The sequence below is a fragment of the Cupressus sempervirens genome, chromosome 5 (assembly GCF_028749045.1).
Source record: "Cupressus sempervirens isolate cs-2001-9-10 chromosome 5, ASM2874904v1, whole genome shotgun sequence".
Taxonomy (NCBI): Eukaryota; Viridiplantae; Streptophyta; class Pinopsida; order Cupressales; family Cupressaceae; genus Cupressus; species Cupressus sempervirens.
This window is the reverse complement of record NC_143122.1, coordinates 361,404,324-361,426,231: the sequence shown is the minus strand read 5'-3', so window position 1 is coordinate 361,426,231 and position 21,908 is coordinate 361,404,324. Positions and strand designations below refer to the sequence as shown.

Sequence of the window (21,908 nt, the reverse complement as noted above, 5' to 3'; positions counted from 1 at the left end):
TTCGCATATGGAGTTGCTAGGTCAAAGTTTTTTCCACATTTTGGGCATTGACATTTCTCTAACCATCTCCACATGTCCAAATTCAAACCATGTTGTGTGGATTTTGAAATCTATTTAAGGCTATGTCTTTGGACAAATCTAAAATCCTAAATCTCTTGGATTATTTCAGATTTGCTCAAAGTTTTGGATATAGACTTGCCTTTTTCATTCTTGCTAGAGTTGAGGTAAGATTTACTTGGTCGTTTTTCTAAGGCATTTGTATATATTTGCCTTGAAAGTTCTTGCAAATCTTTGTCATTTCCATTTTCAGATTCACATCTCTTTTGCGTATATGAAGTTGTTCCTATCTTCTGTGTTTTTCTCCAAGTTGCATATGAAAGGTTTCATCTTTCTTGCATATGCAGTTGGGTGTAAACTCTCGTTCTTAAAAGAAATACAAGTTCATTTTTCCCTCAGATGCGTATGCAAGTTAAAACCCCACTATTGTGCATTTCGTGTACTTCCATATAGCTCCCCTACAGTTGAAGTTTCTCCCACATGCTTACGAGATAGAATTTCACATTTTGCACTTGTTAAAACATGAGATGCTCAATGTGTTATTCATTTTTTCCTTTTGCTCACTTAATTCTAAGCTCGCTTGTCACATATGCAATTCACTCTAAAAAACTCATTTTTGGCTATTTTACTCATTTTAGCCATTCTAGGCTTAATCCATTTGTTCATTTTCTATCCTTATTCATTCCAATGATTTTTCCCCATTTATATCTTGTCCAAAACTGGTCAAAATCTTGTTATGGATCCTACACATGGAGATGTTCTCATTTTATGGGATTTTCATGTCACAGTTGTGTAGGCGTACCATTTTACAATGTCAAGAGAACCTACTCCAGCAAAGGACAAAGATAACAAGAAATTGAAGTACCAATACGTTCAGTACCATAACTCTATTCCACCATCACAAGTAACATCCTACTGTGATGAAGTATGGAATACTGATATTTCTCACATAAACATCATTGATTTCCTAGCAAGAATTGATGCTGAAGCTACCGAGAATATGACATGGATCAAGCAGAACCATATGCATTTTTTGTCTACTTTCCCTTTGGCAGCGCATGAGCCAGAATACATTCTTGCATGTGCTAAACACTTTGATGCACCTTCTCGAACCATCAGAGATCAGGATGACAATACTATCATTAGTTTCAACTTTGAGACTATTGATCAAATTTTTCATGTTCCTTATACTCTAGTAGTTACAAACATTACGAAACAAAAGGCCATGGAGTGGTGGAATGAGGATGTAGCATCATGTGAACAATAACCTTTCCATGACAGCCAAATCCGATATGCAAAAGCCTATGATTGCCTAGAACCTAATTCTAATAGGACAGCACAGGGCGTACGCACATCACAAAGATCCCAGCTACCCGGGCAGCACCCTGGATGAACCCAGGGGCCTACCATGACTTGAACACTACCTATGCTGCACCAAGACCAAAACCCATTCCTACAGGGAAGAACCCACTTGCAATAGTCTATCATCCCATTAATGAACAAAACTCTACTTAAGCTCTCTAGTTTCAGTTTAATGCATGGTTTTATGATTAATTTGTAAAGTTTGTATTTTTTCTATGTTCAAAAATGTTGCTGAGTTTTGGCAAGTTTTTCCCAAGTCAAATTTGGGCCTTCCAAGTTGGCCTAAGATCATGAGCTTTTAAACTACAATCTTTATCCATATCCACTGATTATTTTCTTAACTGTCAAATAATATTGGCATTGCAAACAGAACATGTAAATAACAGTAAAATCAGCAGACTGCATTTAACATTGGTAAGCTAAAATAAACTGCAAATACTTTTACTGATAGAATAACCAAAGGACAGCTTTTAACATTACATGCCAAAATAAGCTTATTTGTGTTACTCTTAACAGCATAATCGTTCCTAAAAAAGAAAAAAGAATGTATAATAGTCAATCAAACATAAATTAAGAATATCACACCTTTGAATTTTTTTGTTGATGAAGTACAAATCCAGGCTCTCTGTAGTTAGATGAATGATTATCTGAATTATCTGTATGCATAGGAAGGAAATGCTGCAGTTGATTCTGAACCTTAAGGATAGCATCAACTGGCAACAAAGGCTGTCCAGAGGAGAATTCCTCAATATTTGGTTGACTTTTCAGCAGCTCAGTACCAGTTCTCGGAGAATATGACAATACATCAGATTTGTCTATGAGAGACAAAAGAAACCCTAACTTTTTTATTTTGGAAAACTTTTGTGCAATTGCCTTTATAACTTTGCATCGTCTGGTTACAATTTCAAGACAATGTTTACCAGAAGCAATACAATGACATAAAAAGTCTGCCAAACGTATCACCACCTTCACATATTTGGGCAAATCAACAGCTTGTAAGTTATTCAAAAATTCAAAGTAGACATCAGTTATTACTTTGAGGCTTCCATTAGACAGATCCTGTATATCATGAACATCATTTGTATTTTCTGCAATGGCATTCTTCAGCAAACAACACTTCACATCATTTAGACATTCATTATTATACAAATCAAAGATATGGGGCCTGAGTGCATCTAATAATCCAGCAACAAGATATAGTGCATGCCCAAAGGAAGAAATGTGGTCTTCTCCCTGTGTCATTTCTGACATCTTTTCCTAGAAAAATAACAGAGAAAAGGTTAGATTTCAGAATATGAGTCATCATATTAGTGATATAATAATTAGTGATATAATAATTTTTGTGACTTGTATCAACTACAGACAGTCACTGTACACTACTCATGCTCAAATCTTGAAAACTCTTTGTCCAGCAACTACTTACTTCCTAACATAATATCAAATATAACATGCTGACCCTTTTTAACACATAATTAGCATCATGTATAGCCCAACAGAAATTGCCCATAAAGCAGAGATTCTAATCTCTTAAACTGCCTGAAAATATGATTCTGAAACATACCTTCAGCAATGCTGCCAGAGTTGCTGTATGGGCCAGTACTAAAACAGGATGGTTCTTTGCTAAAGGATGACAAAATCCTACAGTACATAGTAAAACTAAATGATCAATTTCTGTTCACAAACAAAGTTTTGTAATATATGGAAAAAATAGATGCCTATTTCTGTTAAAATATGCTACATTATTTGACAAATTTAAAAGAAAGCTTAACTAAATTCACACCATACTAAGCTCGCAGCTACTGAGTCAAGCATTTTCATGCAGCTTAATGACATGGAATGACACAGTCAAGGACACAATAAAAAGAAGTTACAACCAAAGTATTTATTTGTCAACCATGCTGTCTATTTGAAACATAAAACATAAAAGATTGAATAGAAAGACAACTTAACATTCATACCGTAAGCTATATCAGATTGTTTTTGTGCTCCTCCACATATAATCTTCAAAGCATTGTGCACTATTCCATACATTGGAAGTGCCTGCAAGCCAAGAACATCCAACTTATTGTAGCTTGGCAAGAAAATCTGAAGAATCAATTACAAATCCATGAAAAATTCAAGCTCGAAATGACTAATACAATTTTTAAATCCACTAATTTACAATACTAAAATCTATAAAGATAAAGATAAAGATACATTTTATTAATGACCAACTCCTGACCACAAACAGGTCGAAGGGACCAAAGAGCTAAACTAGACAGAACAAGAATAGGAACAACAAATGGTGTCCAGGGAAAGAAACAAAGAACAACAAAGAGAAGGAAAGGGGAACCATGGCCCCGAGAACACAGGGAGGGTGGAACAGGGTGAAAGGGCTACCCCAAACCAGCAGCACAAACTAAGGAGACAGGGAGATGGAGTGAAACCCTAAAACTGAAGGATAATCAATAGAAGTGCAAGGGCAGTGTCGATGTTGTCTTTGGAGTTCCGGACGTGAACCACTGGGCTGGGAGGACTGGCTCGCTATGAATAGGATCTGCGGGGCCTCACAGATTTGGAATGGGAAGTTGTGGCGAACTGTCTTTTGGTGCCCCACACATCCCTGGAAAGAAAGAGGTAATGCACTGGTCAGCCAAAGGGCACAAAGGTTGTTAAAGCATGTACTGATAAGAACAATCCATAGACAAGTAGCTTCCTGTAGATAAAGAGAAACACAACTCTAATCCGTGTACCTGAAGGAGGAGAGACTAGGCCTCTCTGAAAAGACAGTATGTAGGCAAACTGGGTAGTTAGACAGTTATGGGTATGGGCACAGTTGTGTTGCTTCATTGGCACCGTGTCAGATGTTATAAATGTGGCATACACTTATATAATTGGCATCATGTTGGTATTGAACATTATTATGTACGGAAGAATTCGATGAATGAATAATACTTTTCTTTGTTAAGTTATATGTTTCTTTCCTGTTCACCTACGGGCTGAACACAGTAGAACCTGCTACAGAGAAGTTTTACAGAATAATTGGACTTGTGATCATTTCCACTTCAAATAAATCTGATGAAAACCTTCCTTTTTCTCTCTTATACCGATACCTTCTTTCATCTAGGGCTCAAGCTTGTCTCCAATATTAATAAGAAAAACTCTTTTCCAGTGATATACACATTCATCTATCTCAAATGAAGGTATTAAAATGATACTAGGAAAAAAAAAAAGAGAAGAGACTCGGGGATTTCCAGTAATTAATATAGTCAACCCATCTGCCATTGGTTGCATTTTTCAACACCTAAAAGTTCAATTAGATTTTAAAAAGAAGCACCACACAACGTGAATGAATCAGATTAGATTTTAAAAAGGAACACCACACAAAGTGAACGAATCAATCATTTTCAAGGGAAAACTAGCATCCTTCAAGTTCAAGTCATGGTTTGTAGCTGATGTTTAATATATATGCCCATTTGTAGCGATTGAGGAGAACCTGCACTTTGAAAACTATAAAAATTGTAAATCATACATGTGTCCATTCAACCTTGGTCATAATATAGTTTTTAGTCGATTGTTATCTCCATTACAAGCTAGATGGTTGCCTTTCAAGAAGTTCATAACTGTTGCAGCTTGAAGCTGTTTAATCAGTTAGACAGCAATATAGAAATCCTATAAGAAAGTACATCTCAAAAAAAAATCATGTGATAGGTTACTCTATTTTGTTCATAATGCTTAGATTTGGGCAGTTGGAAGGCCTTTACAATCGTCACACTAAACATTTGACATCAATAAAAGATAAAACATCTGAAAGACTGAGTTGAAAATGCAAGCAAAGACATGATGTAATAAATTAGATAGGAATCTACTGTGATATGGAGAAACTGAAAATATATATGGGTAAGTATAAAATTTAAATATGCAATAGGATACAACTGCCATTATAGACTGGTGTAAACAAAGGAAGAAAAATATTGCTCATGTTCACCATGAGGATGTAAAGGCACAAGTATGATGAACCAAACAACCGAGGATGAGAATTCCCTGATCAGATACTAAATATGAAAATCCTGGCTACTTATCAGTTGGAATGAAACAACTATGGTGACCCCAAGAAAAAAAAACAAGTATCCTTCCTCTAGAGCACTTACGAGCATTTTTGGTATTATACAAACATATCAGTTGCAAAATGGATCAACGTTATAAGTCATATGGTGAAGAAAACCATTTCCCGTGCATATTGGTGGTCTTTACATGAGAGTAGCTGGGCTGGTGCAGAATGGTGGAGGTAGCTAGTAGGTGGTTTAGATTGCACATAGATCAAACATGTATCCATTGAGGTCTATTAATCAGCACTAATATCTTTTCATTAGTAAGTCCTTCCTTCCAACATATGATGACATTTTGTTGTACTCCTAGTTGTATTTAACCACTTGCTAATGCATTCAAAGAGAGAGGAAAAATCACATTGATCTTCTTTTACACTTCTGAGGATATGTAGGTGTCTCTTTACAATCAAAGTAACACCCTCCCTACAGAGTAGAATTGAGTGTTAAAAAAAAGCAGATTTGAAAACACATGCCATGCTAATTTAATTTTGGTGATTTTAAAGTCAGGTGGAAGGGGATAAAATCCTGAGGACTTCAACTTAGTCCAATCAACTAGAGCATTTGTTGGTCTTCAAAATGATCAAACACTAAACTCCAATATCTAATCCAACATAATTTAAGCCACAAGATTATAGAGTCAATATGAAAAACACAAGTTACATAATATTGTGAGATTGCTATTAGAATTCAACTATGTAGTTTTTTTCAGTCAAACTCATTGACCCATTTTTCATGAGTAGTGGTTCAAATGAACCTATCTCTTGAGAAAATGAATGGAACACTTAGCACTCAATGCATCAAGGTGATGCTCATAGAGGTGAAGCATTGGGACTTTCTAAGAGGTCACTCATGCCAGTACTACTCTAGCTTGAGCACAATTAACTACGAAGTTTCCTCCATAGTTAAACCCACTCTACTTGCAACCCCATCTGCAAAACCTTCAGGAAGTGTTGTACCTTATGAACCATTCATTAGAAAGCCCCTTAAGCTCATCAATTGATAAGTGGGAGATATTTTCCACAAGTCAAATTGTGATATTGCTATCAGGATTAAATGTGTAGTTTTTTTTTAATCTAACTCATTGACCTATGTTTCATGAGTTGTGGTTAATACGAACCCATCTCTCATGAGAATGAATGGAGCACTTAGCACTTATTGCAGCTAGATGATGCTCACAAAGGTGAAGCAGAAGGACTTCCTGGGAGGTCACCCATCCTAGTACTACTCTAGCTCGAGTACGCTTAACTACAAAGTTTCCTCCATGGAACCCACTCTACTTGCAACCCCATTTGCAAAACCTTTAGCAAGTGTTGTGTCCTATGGACCATTGATTAGAAAGCCCTTTAAGCTCATCGATTGATAAGTAGGAGATATTTTCCATAGCAAGTCAAATTGTGATATTTCTATTACCTCTCAACCATTTGAAGCGATTGCACAATTACCTCTATGCACACCCTAATAGGTTAATACCATTATGCTATCATTAATTGTCTCTCGCTCATTGCTTTCTTCAATGTAGGGTAAAAGCACAAAGGTTTGATACTAAAAATAAGATTCTACAAAAGAACTGTCTTTTCCAAGCTTCCTAATACTGTAGTAGATAACGAATCTACCTTATGTCTCTTATCATTCAAACTCCTAATGGCTAATTTTAAAAGTTTTCTAACATACTGAAATAATAAAGCACCCTTGACACTCTTGCCATTTTAAACATACAATTGCTTTCATAGACTTAAAATATGATTCTGAATTTGAAAGAAATATATTTGCCTTCAATATTTGCCTTCAAATTCTTAAGTCACTTCAAATAGTTCTAGGTAGATATAAGATTTCTGTAAATGAGGAAATAATCGCTCAATAGTTCCATCAAATATTTTTCATGGCTTAGAGTCTTCTTAATTTAGCATTGAATTGCAAATATCTTTATTTATGAAACAAATAACCGAATTGGCACAAGTGTGATCTTATTAGTCATGAAACCTCACAAGCTGGTAGAAGAACCAGCTTTGGTACCACTATAATATTCTGCTAGGGTATTTTGTTCCAATTTTTACCAAAGAAATTTAAAGTAACAATTTTGCATGTAAAATTGATTTCTATTCATCCTACAGTTTATTCCAAAAATATATAATATTTGGAAATAGAGATGAATGTTCCCCTCAAAATAGAAAAATCATTACAGCCATCTTTTTTTCCAAACAAACATGAAATACCTCTAACACTTTTGCCCAGTTGTGAACTCTGCCATGAGTCCACCTCAAAGTTGAATTGGATTTTCCAGACTATCCACTGAGAAAATCCCAAGGGTTTCCATCCTCAAGAAACTAAATCTAGAACAAGAAGCTCTTTGCAATCATCCAAAGCAAAATGAATAAACCAAACATGTAAAAATGGATCTACCATTCTTCTTTTAAAGCCCAATGCAGTGGCTTTATTTTCTCTCCACTTGTCTCTTCATCTCCTTTCTCTTGACCCTATTTGCTTCGCCTTTCTAAAATTAAAATGACTTTGTTAATTTTCAATAAGCTTTGATAGTGTCATTTTAATACTTTACTAAGTTGTTATTTAATTATCAAACTCCCAAAAAGGGGCATCACAATGGTACTTTCAACATGGTGAACTGATGGGAGACGATAGGTCACACTACAAAGGATGTTTTGTACCAAGGGTAGTACAAGAGTGGCACCATCGAGTAGTACCCCACCACTGGGCAATGTCACACCTTAAGGTGGTGCACCATCCGTTTCCTCTACACCTTCAACTCATGTCACAACCTCGGGAGGAGTTGCATTAGTAAGGACTCCACCTTTACTCTAGGTTGGCAGCCAGTTGGTTCCTCCACCACTTCTAGTTTGAGTGTTGAAGGTATTCTCGTTCCAGGATTTAGGCAAATGTGTGCCCACTCACTTTGACACCTATTGCGAGTATCCCCATACAGAAGCCAACGGTTGAGGGTGTAGGGCAAGTGATTGTGGTAGTTGTGGGAGTAAAGCTAGAGTTTATAAAGCCTAAGGTTGAGGTTATGGAGCACCTTGTAGGTCCACAAGTGATGCTAAGGGATGTAGGAGTGGAGATGTTGAGGGATGTAGGCACTGAGTTGGAGGTCCTGACCTCATGGAGACTATGGATGCTTGACTCCCCCATTATCCATTCAGTCCCATAAAACCCATTGGACCTAGACCTCTTTCATCCAACAGTAGGTACCAATGGCACATGACATTGTTGATTTGCAGGAGAGTTCTCATTTGAGCAAGTTGGATTTGGATCCCCTAACTAACATGAGTGCATGAGGAGAAGAGTTTGAGGGAAGGGCTCTTGCATACATCCAACACAATGTATCAAAGACTCACTGTGAGTTGAGTGACCTTGCACAATATTTGGCCAATATGGAGGCAGGTGCACAGGGGATAGTGAGCTTTACTTGATCACGGGGTTGTAGAGTGACAGATCAGGTTGTAAAAACGATTGTTCGCATTTGCTACAAGAGGTTGCATAGAGGAGTTTGCATGATGTTTTGATTCTCAAGGATGGCCTTCTATGGAGACCCATGCAATGTTAATGGACTAGAAACTCTAGAGGCCCATGGGGAGAGTACAATCTACTCTTTATTGAAGAGGATTGAGAAAGTGGTCAGTGAAGGCTTTTATGAGCTCAGGAGGGCACAACATTTAGCATCAAGGATTGAGGTTGTGTAGGTAGCTGCCATAAGCTTGAGACAAGTTAAGACACTCGAATCCATATAGTAGACGAGTTGACTAAGCAGAGGGCTCAGTTAGCAGCATTAGAGGAACGAGTAGCTCATGAGAGGGCAGTAGTAGAGACTTGCCTAATGGAGCATTTGGATCAGGAGAGGACGTAACAGGTAGCAGTGGAGTCTTAGCTTGTTGCATCTTTGGAGAAGATAGACAAGACACATAAGGAGGTTATGGAGGTGGTGTTTATGGTGAAGTCCACTCAAGAGAGATAAATGTTGACCAAGAGGGATCTATGATAACAAATTAAGTTCACCAGTTGAGAGAGAAGATGGCAACATCGACATTACATCCTGTTCTTTCTTCACCAGCACACTTTCTTGTAGGCCCACAATTCCTTGATTTATTTTTTGTATAGTTGTACTTCCCATTTTGTTGTGTGTTGTCCAAAGATGACTTTCATTTTAAAGGTTATGATGTTGTCAGGTTAATTAGTATTGGTTAGTGTTGTTGTCAAGGGGTCGCTAGTTGTCCGACAATTGTTGACAGTTAACACTTCCTTGACACCTTTGTAAATTCATTGTACTTACCTTTAGAAGAAGTTATGTTATGGTGTGGTCATAATAGTATTGTGGAATATTTTGATATAAATTACAATAATTCTAAGATCAACGAGTATATAGTTGTGAATTCTCTCAAATACATTCAGCAAATGCTTAGTGCTATCTTTTACTTGCATTCTGTTATGTTTTGAACATAGACCCTATGAGGAAAACACTATGGAGGTGGAGACTTGCTTTGTGAAAAAGGACATTTATAACTTTGTGCACTTCTCCTAAGCGTGGTTGTTTACATGGGATGGATTTGCAAGAGGCTCACTTTCTAGTGGTCTCCTCTTTTTCTATTCTCATAGAGGCAGACTTCTTATCTATTGAGATGGAAAGGAGTTTTGCTGTGGAGAGTGGATTCTCAATCGAGGTGACATCATTTTTTGTTACAGGATTGTTTTGGACAGAATATTGTTACACAGTGTGAAGGCTTGGGAAACCTTTTAGAATCCCTTTATATGATTGCCCTACTTTGTGGGTTGCTAACTGAGTACTATTCATGGGCTCTTGTAGCCTCTTTGTTGTAAATGGCCAGCTATGGCCTCTTGTTCTCCAAAACAACCATTTTGAGGAAGACTACTTATTGTACTATTTGTAGCATTGACTTGTAACAGCTAGCACCTTAGTTAATGTGCTTTGATTTATTGGCAGCCCCTAAGTTGGGGTTGTATAGGGGCCGCCACCATGCTGTTGATTTTAATCAAAAGCATTTTACCATCCATACGCATCATACAACAAGACTAGGGATCTACTTCCATATCATTCACTTATTTTATTGTTAACTTAGCAATAAATTATTTTCATACACAACTTACAAAAGAATCATCTGGTAGCAGAGGTTACATGCTATATTGCATTTTTCTATTTTACACAAATTTTTCATTTGGAATTCATGGGCTAAAGTTTTGGTCTATTTTCTCTCTATATCTTATGCTGTGGACATGCATTTAATTTAGAAATCAAGTATGTTTTGTCTCCATTTTATCATTTTTTAAAGTTCTTTTAAATCCATTTTTTTCCCATTTAAATCCCAATTATTTCAAAAACTCTTATGCTTTTAGTTTGCCATTCCTCCCCCAATATGTTCTTGCTGCTAAGGTTATTAGAACCAAGAATATTATCAGCCTGATTGACTAGATGCAAGAAGTTTCAGAAAAAATTAGAAAGATTACAATTCAACACATCACTCTTGCAAAGCCTTCAGCTGACAATCAGCCCAAGTTTTAGCATGCCTTTCAACATTTTTGACTCACATCAATATATATTATGAATGCTAGTAGTTTGGGAACCAAGAATTTAAACAGCTTAATTGACCAACGAACATCTAATGGTAGACGAAAATGAGAGTTTTCTACATATCAAAATCCAAGTGCAGGTTTATAGAAGTTAAGGATTACCTAAATTGTTATAAGAGAAAACATATAATATGCCTAGAACCAATCTTTTGAGCATACCTTCAAACTTATGTTACGCTAAAATTTAGAGAAAGAAAGAAAGGAATATTGTATACCATTTTACTTCTGTAAAACAATAGTTTTCTGCTCTGCAGAATCTTAAAGCCATCACACATTCTTTTTGTAAATATAGCATTGCCTCCACCAAACTCTAAAGCACCAGAAACTGAGAACGGAAATGCAAAGTAGAGGGTCCACAGTAGTCCCTTTGCAGCATTTGATAGAACATCACAGACACTGCTAGCTTGCTCCACCATTGTATCACAATCCAGTGACAAACTGCAATTAAAATGGTGGTTAAACATACTATACTTCTATCTTTGGAGTTTTGAATACTAAAATTTGAAAAATCAGCACATGCAAATTCATGATTAATGATAGTGTCTTCCTTCTTTGAATACTAAAATTTAAAAAAACACCACTTGCAAATTCATGATTGATGATACTCAAACTTGCAATAGCATTCATTCCAGAATTACCAAATAAAAAATAAGAGTGAAAAGAAACATGAAAATAAAAATACAATATTTCATAGATGCAAAATGAGTTTAAGAGCACCTAACAGTGATACTTCTTCACCTCCAATCATCAGCAAATAAAGCAACCAATATTAGAGGAGTCCTCATAGCAGATTCTTTAGATGTTTGTGGCAATCTCCAAAAGAATGAATTTTGTATGGTACAACCATGAGATCTCTCAGTTACAGAGAAAGATTTAACAATTTTTAAAACTTATTACATTTTACAATTTGATTAATGTCATTTTACATAAATGATTTAAATGACATGCAACTGCACACTGCAGATAAAATCCTAGAAAATCGTTTGCTGGTAGAAGGTTTACTGGTTCAAGTTTTGTTATAAAGATACCCAACTACTAATACACCATTATCTAGAAATTTTAAATACTTTCCCTGACAAGTGAATGCCAAATTATGCTTCATGTGATGGCCATCCTGATTCCGAACTATCATATGACTTTTGTCCAGACAAATGAATGTCAACTTATGCTACATGCAATAATCATCTTGATTCCTAACCATCGTATGACTGTATTGTATAATATGGCTAAGAATTTTACCAGACAAGTGATGTTATTAACTTATTTGGCATGCCCTGTGCATACAATCAGTAAAATATATTTTGGTACTGAATAAATTTCCTTCAGCACACTTGTTTTGATTTTGATTATTTGTTGTCCGGTTATTTTCTTCCCAATCAGGCTTGGCATTGAGATTGTGAAAAACCTTACTAAGAGTTGTTTAAACCTGAGTCATTCCGTAATAAATTTACTCCAGTTTAATTACTCTGCAATCTCTGTAATACGCCATCCAAGTTATGGAATGGTTCATTGTAGTGTTGAGATTCAATTTTACATTATTCTTTTTAAAAAGATAAGCATTACCAATTAATCACAACCTCTGGATGAGTCGGCCAGATTGAGTAAGTACCATCAATTATGTTTTGTAGAACCAACACAAAGGTTTTCATATGAAATGATTGACTGGGTTAGATCAAAAATCATGACATGAGGAACCTTCCATGGATAGGTCATGTCAATGGTCTGACAATAGCTTAGCTTCAGAACCTGTGCAATAAATCTCCAACAAAGGCATAATCTCATGTATTACTCAATATTAATTATCGAAGCATGGATCTTAATTTTTGTTTGTTTGAACAATTTTGCAACTATTTGAATAATCGATCATATCTGATGACCTTAATCTTATAATGTTTCATCTCAAAACATTGCTTGTCTAAATGAAACCACAATGAGAAATTATTCATTCTGGGACTGAGGAGCTCAATATCAAGAACAAGATAGCTAGTATTGGTTGAGTTTGTTTAATAGACGTAGTTAACATATAAAAACTAGTTGACATGTCATAAGCATTATATGGAAGCCCAACAAACTTTAATACATGAATAGCAGATAAACCTATATTACCCATTACTTGTCCTGCTAATGCTAAATACGGAGAGAATGATGTTCAAGTTTGGCCATCCATTTGCAGCTGAAAAGAAGCAGAGACTTGTTCAAACAACCAATTGTTTGTCTAGAAGAATTGTCAAAAGTCTATAAAAAATCAGGCATTGCAGTTTAAAAGGATGACAATATGGAAGCCCATCATTGCTCCATGCACGTCTTATGAACAACTGTATAATATTCAGAGCATCTGTATCACAGTGAAAGGAACGAAAAGAATTACTCTAGCAAACGAACAAAACTGACAAAAATGCACTCATATTGCCTCGTCATGGGCAGACCAAAAGTCTAGGGAAATAGTTTCCCATTGCAAGGAGCGAACAAATGGGATTTCAAGCAGCCTATTATTTCCTTCGTAAGGCTCAGATTAACAGCAAGGAGCACACAAGTTAATGAATTTCTCAAACTGTTTTCACATGGATGGCCACTACAAATAACTCCAATGACAGTCCAAGGTAATGCATATCCCAATATTTCCACTATATGGTGAAAAGTGTAGCTCCATGAATAGAAGCTGAAGAGAAGGGCTAACGAGAATGCAAAGCTCATACAGCTTGTCCTACCCAGTCCTGGAAAACTACGTGGTTGGCTACAATAGATCATTGAAAATCTGTGATGCTCGAACCAAGAGGAGAATTCGTGGAATTATTTCCTTTCACTACTCATATCTTGAACATCAGCTGTCATCCTAGAAATGCCATCTTGACTAGAAGAATTATTACAGCTAGGTGATGTTTCAGAAAGGATGAAACATCTGACTAGCATGACACTGGTTCTACCTGCTTGTAGAAAAAGGCCATGTAACGCAAGGCAATGTTGGTGATAGATTTTCTCATGGAGGAGAGATTTAACCATGTAAGCAACATATTAGAGAATTAGGAGATAATACTTAGAGAGATAATGATTAGATAACCAAAGGACATTCAGTGGCAGCAAAAAAACTTAACAACCACATGAGAAAGACATAGTCACGTATTAGCATATTATTGAATGAAATGGACCAATTTTTGGTCGAGAATAACATCACAATTGATACCAAATGGAATGGGTAAAGCTTGATATCTGCTTTGTCATGGAGTTGGGTGACATTTACATAGATTCACCTCACGGACATTCTTTAAGGGAAACACAAATGTACTTTCAACATTCTGAATCTGTTCAAGGTCAAATTTATGTTATGAAGTTAATTCAGATTGCAATATTACTTGCTTTGAATTTAATGTCCAATCTCTGTGGATAACTCTGTGGATAATGTGGTGTTCCGCAACTCTGTTACCTCAGGTTCAAATATTGCAATATATCTAACAAAAACGACATGATAGGCATGAGCGCTAAACACAAGGACAAGATAAACACTATTAAATTATAAAACAATCACCCTTCCATATTGGAACTAATAACATTGTCGACTGAGAGCTCCTCAAGTTATATAAAACCATCCTATTGAGGAAAGCCATCAGTGATTTGTTGATAATATATAACATATTTCTAGCCTCCTATGCACATGAAGATCTTCCATGACAGCAAGGTTTCAGCATAAACGCAATAACCTGGCATGTGCTGAAGATAGCATGACATTCTCAAAAGGATCAAAGGATTTCATATAATTGAATTCAGCAGCACTTTCTACACCTGTTAGATATATTAGAGTTGAAAGCTTCTTGGACTAAATTTGAGTCAAGAGACATCAAATATATTTGTATTGAATATAATACTTCTTAAAAAAATCATTAACCCAAGTATTTATTGCATGCATGTAGAGAAACACATGAATACATACACACATGCTACTCATTTGTATGTCCAACGATGTTAAATTCTGGGACAGACATCTAAATCCATATGGAGCAATCTCAGATTACATGAATATCACAAGCAATTTCCTGTTTCTACCTCTTTATTCCGATCAACAATTTCTAAACACATTCCTTTAGCATAAAACCATTTCCTCCAAATTTCATAGGCCTGGAAAAAATCACCAGCATTCTTGAGGTTCATTTTGGCTACCTTAAGTGTAGTATCATATTTTAACAATTAAGATAGAGATCTTCTATAAGTTCCTTCCAAATGTTATTAAATTTTTTGTGCATAAAAGCATTTTTCTCCAGTCAACAGTATAAACTAACAATTCTCTTTGACCAACTGCAGCAAACATCTACATACATTTGATAGATGTAGTCAGTTATTAATAATATATCAATTTGCCAACGATTTCCCTTTGATTAAAAACATATCAATTTGTCAACAACTTCCCTTTGACCAACTGTGCCACACATCTACATGAAGTTACAGACAGAGTCATTAAGAACATGTCAATTTCAATTTGTACATTATAGTGACACAGCATCTATATGAAACAGAGAACTTATCATAGGGAAGTAAGAGCATACATATTCTCACAAATTGCATGGAATTTATTATCAGATTCTGTCAATGAATGCTCAAGTAAGATTGTAGCCAGACGAGCAACATCTTCATGAATAACTTCATCAATCGAGTATTTTTCTTTGAATGAACACTGCAGACCACCTATCTCCTGAATATTGAAACATTCCTGTGAAGTTATATTGACTAGACAATGAGGTGATGGCATTTGGATTGTAGGCATTTTTATTTTCTCTTCTGGTACCTAAACAAAGAATGGCATATCCCTGGTGAGTTTTTTACACAAACACTAAATAAATAAGAAATTGGAAAGAAACTGCATGAAAATATGATTTAACACAATATTATTACTATCAATGCATGAAGATAGAGTCCTACTTATATCTACTTGAAAACAAGATAACCAGACCAAAACTCAACATGGAAGAGTAATTGTACAAAGAGACCACCAATGTAACACCACAAGGCACTTATAAATGTGTCTAATGTTGTATCAGGAACTCAAAACAACCTTAAGAAAGTTGAGATAAAATGTGAAATACTGAACAAGGGCTCATGCAAAGCATTGCAGATAAGAAAAGTTTGCTTACGGGTGGCACAAAAGAAATTAAGGCAGAGCATTATGAAATTGGAACATAAATTACAATGTCAAATCAGCCAGCCAAATTATTCCTTGAATAGGTTCTACAGTAAGAGAATGCCTTGGTATGATGTTAGCAGGCATCGAAATTGAGTAAAGAAAGCTTATTTACCTAAGTTCAGCCTATGAATGCATAAACACAAACTAACTTAATTATTTATGATCTCCTCCCATGCAAGTGGACATTAATGTGTCTGCAAACAAAAATAAATTAGACCCTTAAGCAACAGTAAAATATATGTGTGTACCTGATTTTCCGAATGAGATGAAAGGCAACAAATTAAAACTGTCCGTGGGTGAAAACTGCTCATGTATAAAAACTCAAGAATAGATCTTGTCACAGGTGTTTCCTTGAGTCCATAAGTAACAAAAGGGTGTGAAGTCAGAGAGCCATTCTTTCCTTGATTGCTCAATAAATTTGATAGTGGGGCACTCATTCCAAAACATTGCAGTATAGACTTCAAGATTTTCATCATAAATTGCCAAGAGCTTTCATGCACAATATTCTTGAAACATAATTGCATGAAAGAGTGGGCAAGATCTTGCGGAAACCCATTCCTACCATTTTCTGTTGAAAACAGAAGAGAAGTCCAAACATCGGAGTTCATATAAAGGTCCAGGAACTTCAAAAATCCTGAGAATAACCCACAACAACCAGACACCATTACACATTTTCTATTTCCTAGATTATCATCTTCTTCTAGATTGCTAGTGAGTTTGATTAACTCACACCCTTCCCTGATGATTGTGAACATAAATTGCTTTAGTTCTGATATAATAATCTCTGACTTGTATTTGAGCCAACTTCCACACCATGCTTGTTCGAAACTAAATTTAAGGAATGTGCGAAACGATCCCTCAATTCCCAGAAAGGGAATATAGCTTGCATCTAAAAGAGAGAAGCTCTCTTGATAGTCAACATTCATAGTTTTAAAAAGGCTTTCCTGGTACAAAGAATGGGGCCTTTCACACCCTTTCTCAAACACAAGCCGTAGTTCAGCCATGATAAACCTTGCATAATAAACTTTGTTTGACATGACTTCTTCTGTCAAAAGACTATGGCAATTCAAGTTTCTAGCAAGCTCTATGTCCATTTCAATTAGAATTCTCTTAAGAGGCTCATTCCAGTCAACCAGAAATTTCCTTTCAGAATGTGACCCTGTGATATGAAACGCTTTGGAACTATCCCAAATATGACAAGTGGAACTTACTAGCACGGCTAGAATAGGAAGCATAAAGGAGGACAAATGCACCCATGATACCTTATGATCTTCAAACACTTTAAATTTTATGAGACATGCTTCCATTCTATGAAGAAGAGGAAAAAATTTATCACAGCAAATTTCTCTTTGTATGCATTTTCGCAGTTCAATATATGCTGAAATAAGGTCTGGAACTCCTCTCAATAAGCCATGATGAAAGCTAACACCTGATATGGCTATCTGTCCAATTGCAGAATCTACTATATCAGCAGAATTCAACCCATTTTTTTCATCACTGCCATTAATTTTTACAGAACTAGGCACCACTACAGGCTTGTGCATCAAGAATGGCACCATATGTGAGAAACTATTTGAAGAAAGCAGGGATAGAATCCTGAGCAAATGCAAGAAGACAGGTATATTAATGTCAGAAGCTACAATATAGAACAAAGAAATAAGCAGCAAAATCTAAACATGCTTCCATTCTTCCTTTGAAAATTAGGAACTTGGTAACAATATGTTTAATCAACATATAGTTTAACAATTGTACCATGATAATCTGGGGAAACGTTTATTTGAAAAATTGGAAAGTGTCTTAAGACAGGACTGAAGAAACCAAGCATTTCGTTCTTTTGCTTTATCCAGGTAATCTTCTATCCTGCAAAATTATTTTCAAACCTTTATGAAACATTCTACATATGATAAATGGAACTGTCACATGAATAAAAAGAAAGATGTCTGCAAAGATCAGTAACTCAAAAGAATAACAATAACAGAACTTGCATTGAAAGTGCAATACTTAAAGTGCACTCACATTCCAAGCATGTTAAATGAAACCATAGCATATGCAAGGATTGCAACCATAATAATTTGAACAGATATTAAGCATATCATTCAATCCAGAAGGCAAAACCAAGAACCACGAGGGGCTTCTACATCTTTTCCACAATTTACAAAAGACAATTTTATATGGTTGGATATCAAATTATGATACAGCGTACTCCTAAAATAATGTAAATGTTAAAAGTAACTTCACCTGAATCCTATGGTAGAATCCAACACATCAAGAATATGGTCCACGGTGACAATAGGAATTCCCAAGCCTTCACAAAGTTCTAGAATTGCATTTAGTGAGAGTGCACTGCATCCTGTAAGAGCATTCAACACAAAACAATTCAATCCAAATTCACTTGATGAATAGGATTACCTGTCCATGCTTATAGCAAGTAGAAATTCATTATATATAGTTATCAGTTGCCAATCAAACAAGCCACGCGAGAATAAGAAAATATTTTGGAATTTCAAAATCCCCTGTAAGATAAAGATCAAAACCAATTAACTTTTGTACCATTGTGACAAGGGGTTTTAGATATACATTGAGCTAAAACAGGAAACCCAAAATATTTCATTTATATGGAAATGGTGAAAAGCTAAAAGTTGAAATGAAATGATACAAACTTGAGAGCAATTCAATTATAGAGGCAAAAAGCATTACAATGTTGATACCATATTTTACTGGCCTTTAAAATTTCTTAGATAACTAAATCACAAAAGAAGAAATTTCTATACGGCTCTCATGAACCCTTCCAACCTTACATCAGATAGACTACAATTTAGGCTAAGCAGATTCAATTACATTTCTCTACTCTTTTAAGCTTTAAATGCATATTAATGTTTTCTATCCATTATCAATTTCATCGACTAGGGTGTAGGAGTAGACACATGAACCGAGAACACCCCGAGGAACCCTACAAGACCAAAATATCTTCCACAAGAAAGAATGGCAAGAATAGCTTGCTTCAACAATGCAAGATTGGTTGAATATTACAAAGAACAAGAAAATGTACATGAAATGCCTTAGTTATACACTTTGAAATTAACATCAATGAAAAAATTGTTGAAGCTAGCTTTAGGAGGCTTGCATATCTAATTCACACTGTTGTTTCAAATAATACAAAAATACAAAATATTATTTGAGACATCAACTGTTTGATGAATCTAATCCGTAACGTCCCCTTTTTAGCTAGTGTCAAAGAACGAGTTGTTAGCCTATTATTGTGTCCCTTGTAAGCCAATTATTGTGGATAGAGGGACTCTTGAGGCAAAGGTTCAATTATGGAAGGGTCTTTTCTTTTGCACGATTCGGTGTGTTCCAATTTGGTCTTCGTTTGGCTCAGGTTGGACTTTGTTTGGGCATAGTTTTGTATTCTTACTTTTATGGCAAGTATGGTGATGATTCAGAGTGACCCTTTCTATTTTTGGAAAGTACATTCGGTCATGTAGACAAGTAATAGGTTTGACTCCTACTTTAGACGACATATTGAAAGGATAAGTATTTTGCGAGTTATTTTTATTTTAGTTGCCAAGTTATAATTAAAACATTAAAAAGCTTTCTAAAGTAATAATTTGATTTATGATTTCATTTAAGTTAAGGGTTGAGTCATCATTGGAACGGACCATTTATTCAATTAGTTCATGGAAGCTTAAGCCAAGGAATTAATTAAAGTATTGGAGTAAATGAATAATTAAAGGGAAAAATATATATCTTTTTATCCCATATTGGTTAGAAATGCGTGCAAGTCTCCCACAAAAGTTATAAAAGACTCATATGAGTTCTTTTTCATTGTGTTACTTATGCTTTTTGATTTGTGTGAGGAGAATGTAATGTCCCCAATTTTTAATAAAAGATTTTTATTAGATTCATTAACTAAATGGTCCTTAAAATTTAATTATATCACAAGCACATATTTTATTAATTGATTTATTAATAAAAGGGCCAAATTTTTATTAATTATCCATAGGTGTTTGTTATGTCGGCATTCTTTTGTAAACCCTTGACAGTTTTATCCGAAGGAGTACTTATGTGCAACATGTAGAAAGTTGCTCGTAGACAAGTTTGGATTATTCTATTGTATTGCAAATTCCTGTTGGAGTTCAGTATTGTTCGCAATTTCAAAAGTGGATGATCTGCTTTACTTGGCTAGTTCAATTTCGGTGGGATTCAACCCTCACCCTATTCTTATTCTGTATATTGCTTTGCTTCAAATCCAACACATCTGGAGCGCCATCGTTGTCTCCTAATATAAATTCCATGTTTGGTGACAATTTGCATACATTCCTTTTCCTTGGTGAATATCTCTTTTGGTGAATATATTGTTTATGTTGGGCATCCAATTCATAGAGTGCATCTGTTTTGGGCATCTCAATCTTCATTGCTTGGATCTACACCTACGGTCATTTTTAAATTGCTTTCGGCTAAGATTGCCTTTGGTTCGAGATAGCCTTCAACCAAGAATGTGGATGGAGAGTGAGATTACATGTTATTGCTCTCAATATGTAATTGCATATGAAAGGAATGGGTGCAATGTGCTTTGGCATGTGTTGATGAAATGGTGTGATGCACTTGCATGTAAAGTTGGAAAGTGGAATGGTGAAGAACAATTGTGGATTCTTGGGAAAGAACCTTGAGCCTTTTGAAAAAACAAAACAGCAACGAGAAACAAACAAAAACCAAGCACAAAATAAAAACATACCTTTGGTTTTTTACTCAAACACGACAAATGTCGAGCTACTTTCCTACGCAAATTCAAAATTGGAATTTGGGGAAATTTCAAGCACTTGAAAATGAATGTTTCCATCTTATTTAAAGAGAATTTGCACTTTACATGGCATATATTTGGACAAATGTGCAATTACAAGCCATAATATGCAGCAAAATAGCAAGATAAGTATGAATTGATGAGCAAAGTTGAAAATGCCTACTTACTTGGAGATCAAAGAGCCAAATGTGGATGATTAATAGGTTTGAAGAAAAGTCCTCCAAATTCGAACCCACAAACAACTTCTTGAATCTTTCAATCTTGTAACTGATGGATATTGATGAGCATTGAATGAACGTTTGGCATGGATATGCCAAAAGCATGTTCTTTAAATTCCAATACACAAACCATTTTTAGCAAAAACTCCAAGGAGAGCCCATTTTTGTCAAAAACGTGGTTTCAAGGTGTAATAACATGAAAAAAATTTGCATAGGAATGCAAAACATAATCTCCAATGGTAAGACCATGCATTAAAATGCCCAAAAGCCTCCCCTTTGGCCCGAAATGTGATCTTCAAACTCCAAATTTGGGTGTTTTTGGGCAAAACGTGATCTTCAAGGACTAAGAAATGGACCATTTTTGTCAACAAAATGCAAAAATGTGGACACCAAATGCATGAATATGCAAGGAACTGCAAAACGCCACATACAAGATAGATTTCATGCCTCGGAATGAACAAATTTGGGCATTATCATCAAAAGCGTGCCCTTGGAGGTCAAGAACATGGATGTTTTTGGCCTTGGAGGGAAAATGTGGACTCCAAGTGCAAATGCATGTGATGGAATGCCTAAACACATTCTAGGAAGACCTTTACATGTCGATCTTTTATGTAAAA

At 35.6% G+C, this 21,908-nt stretch overlaps 1 protein-coding gene across 1 annotated transcript in view; it reads right to left on the bottom strand.

The window, feature by feature from the left end:
- LOC149556229 (uncharacterized) overlaps window positions 1–21,908 on the bottom strand; it is a 294,057-nt gene that overhangs the window by 40,936 nt on the left and 231,213 nt on the right. The window contains exons 23-30 of the mRNA XM_089830364.1: window positions 18,511–18,622; window positions 18,025–18,132; window positions 16,521–17,868; window positions 15,638–15,876; window positions 11,318–11,540; window positions 3,378–3,459; window positions 2,981–3,057; window positions 2,005–2,676 (exon numbers count right to left, since the gene is read on the bottom strand). Of these exons, the coding sequence (XP_089686490.1) occupies window positions 2,005–2,676; window positions 2,981–3,057; window positions 3,378–3,459; window positions 11,318–11,540; window positions 15,638–15,876; window positions 16,521–17,868; window positions 18,025–18,132; window positions 18,511–18,622 (2,861 nt within the window). The remainder of the gene's footprint in view (window positions 1–2,004; window positions 2,677–2,980; window positions 3,058–3,377; window positions 3,460–11,317; window positions 11,541–15,637; window positions 15,877–16,520; window positions 17,869–18,024; window positions 18,133–18,510; window positions 18,623–21,908) is intronic.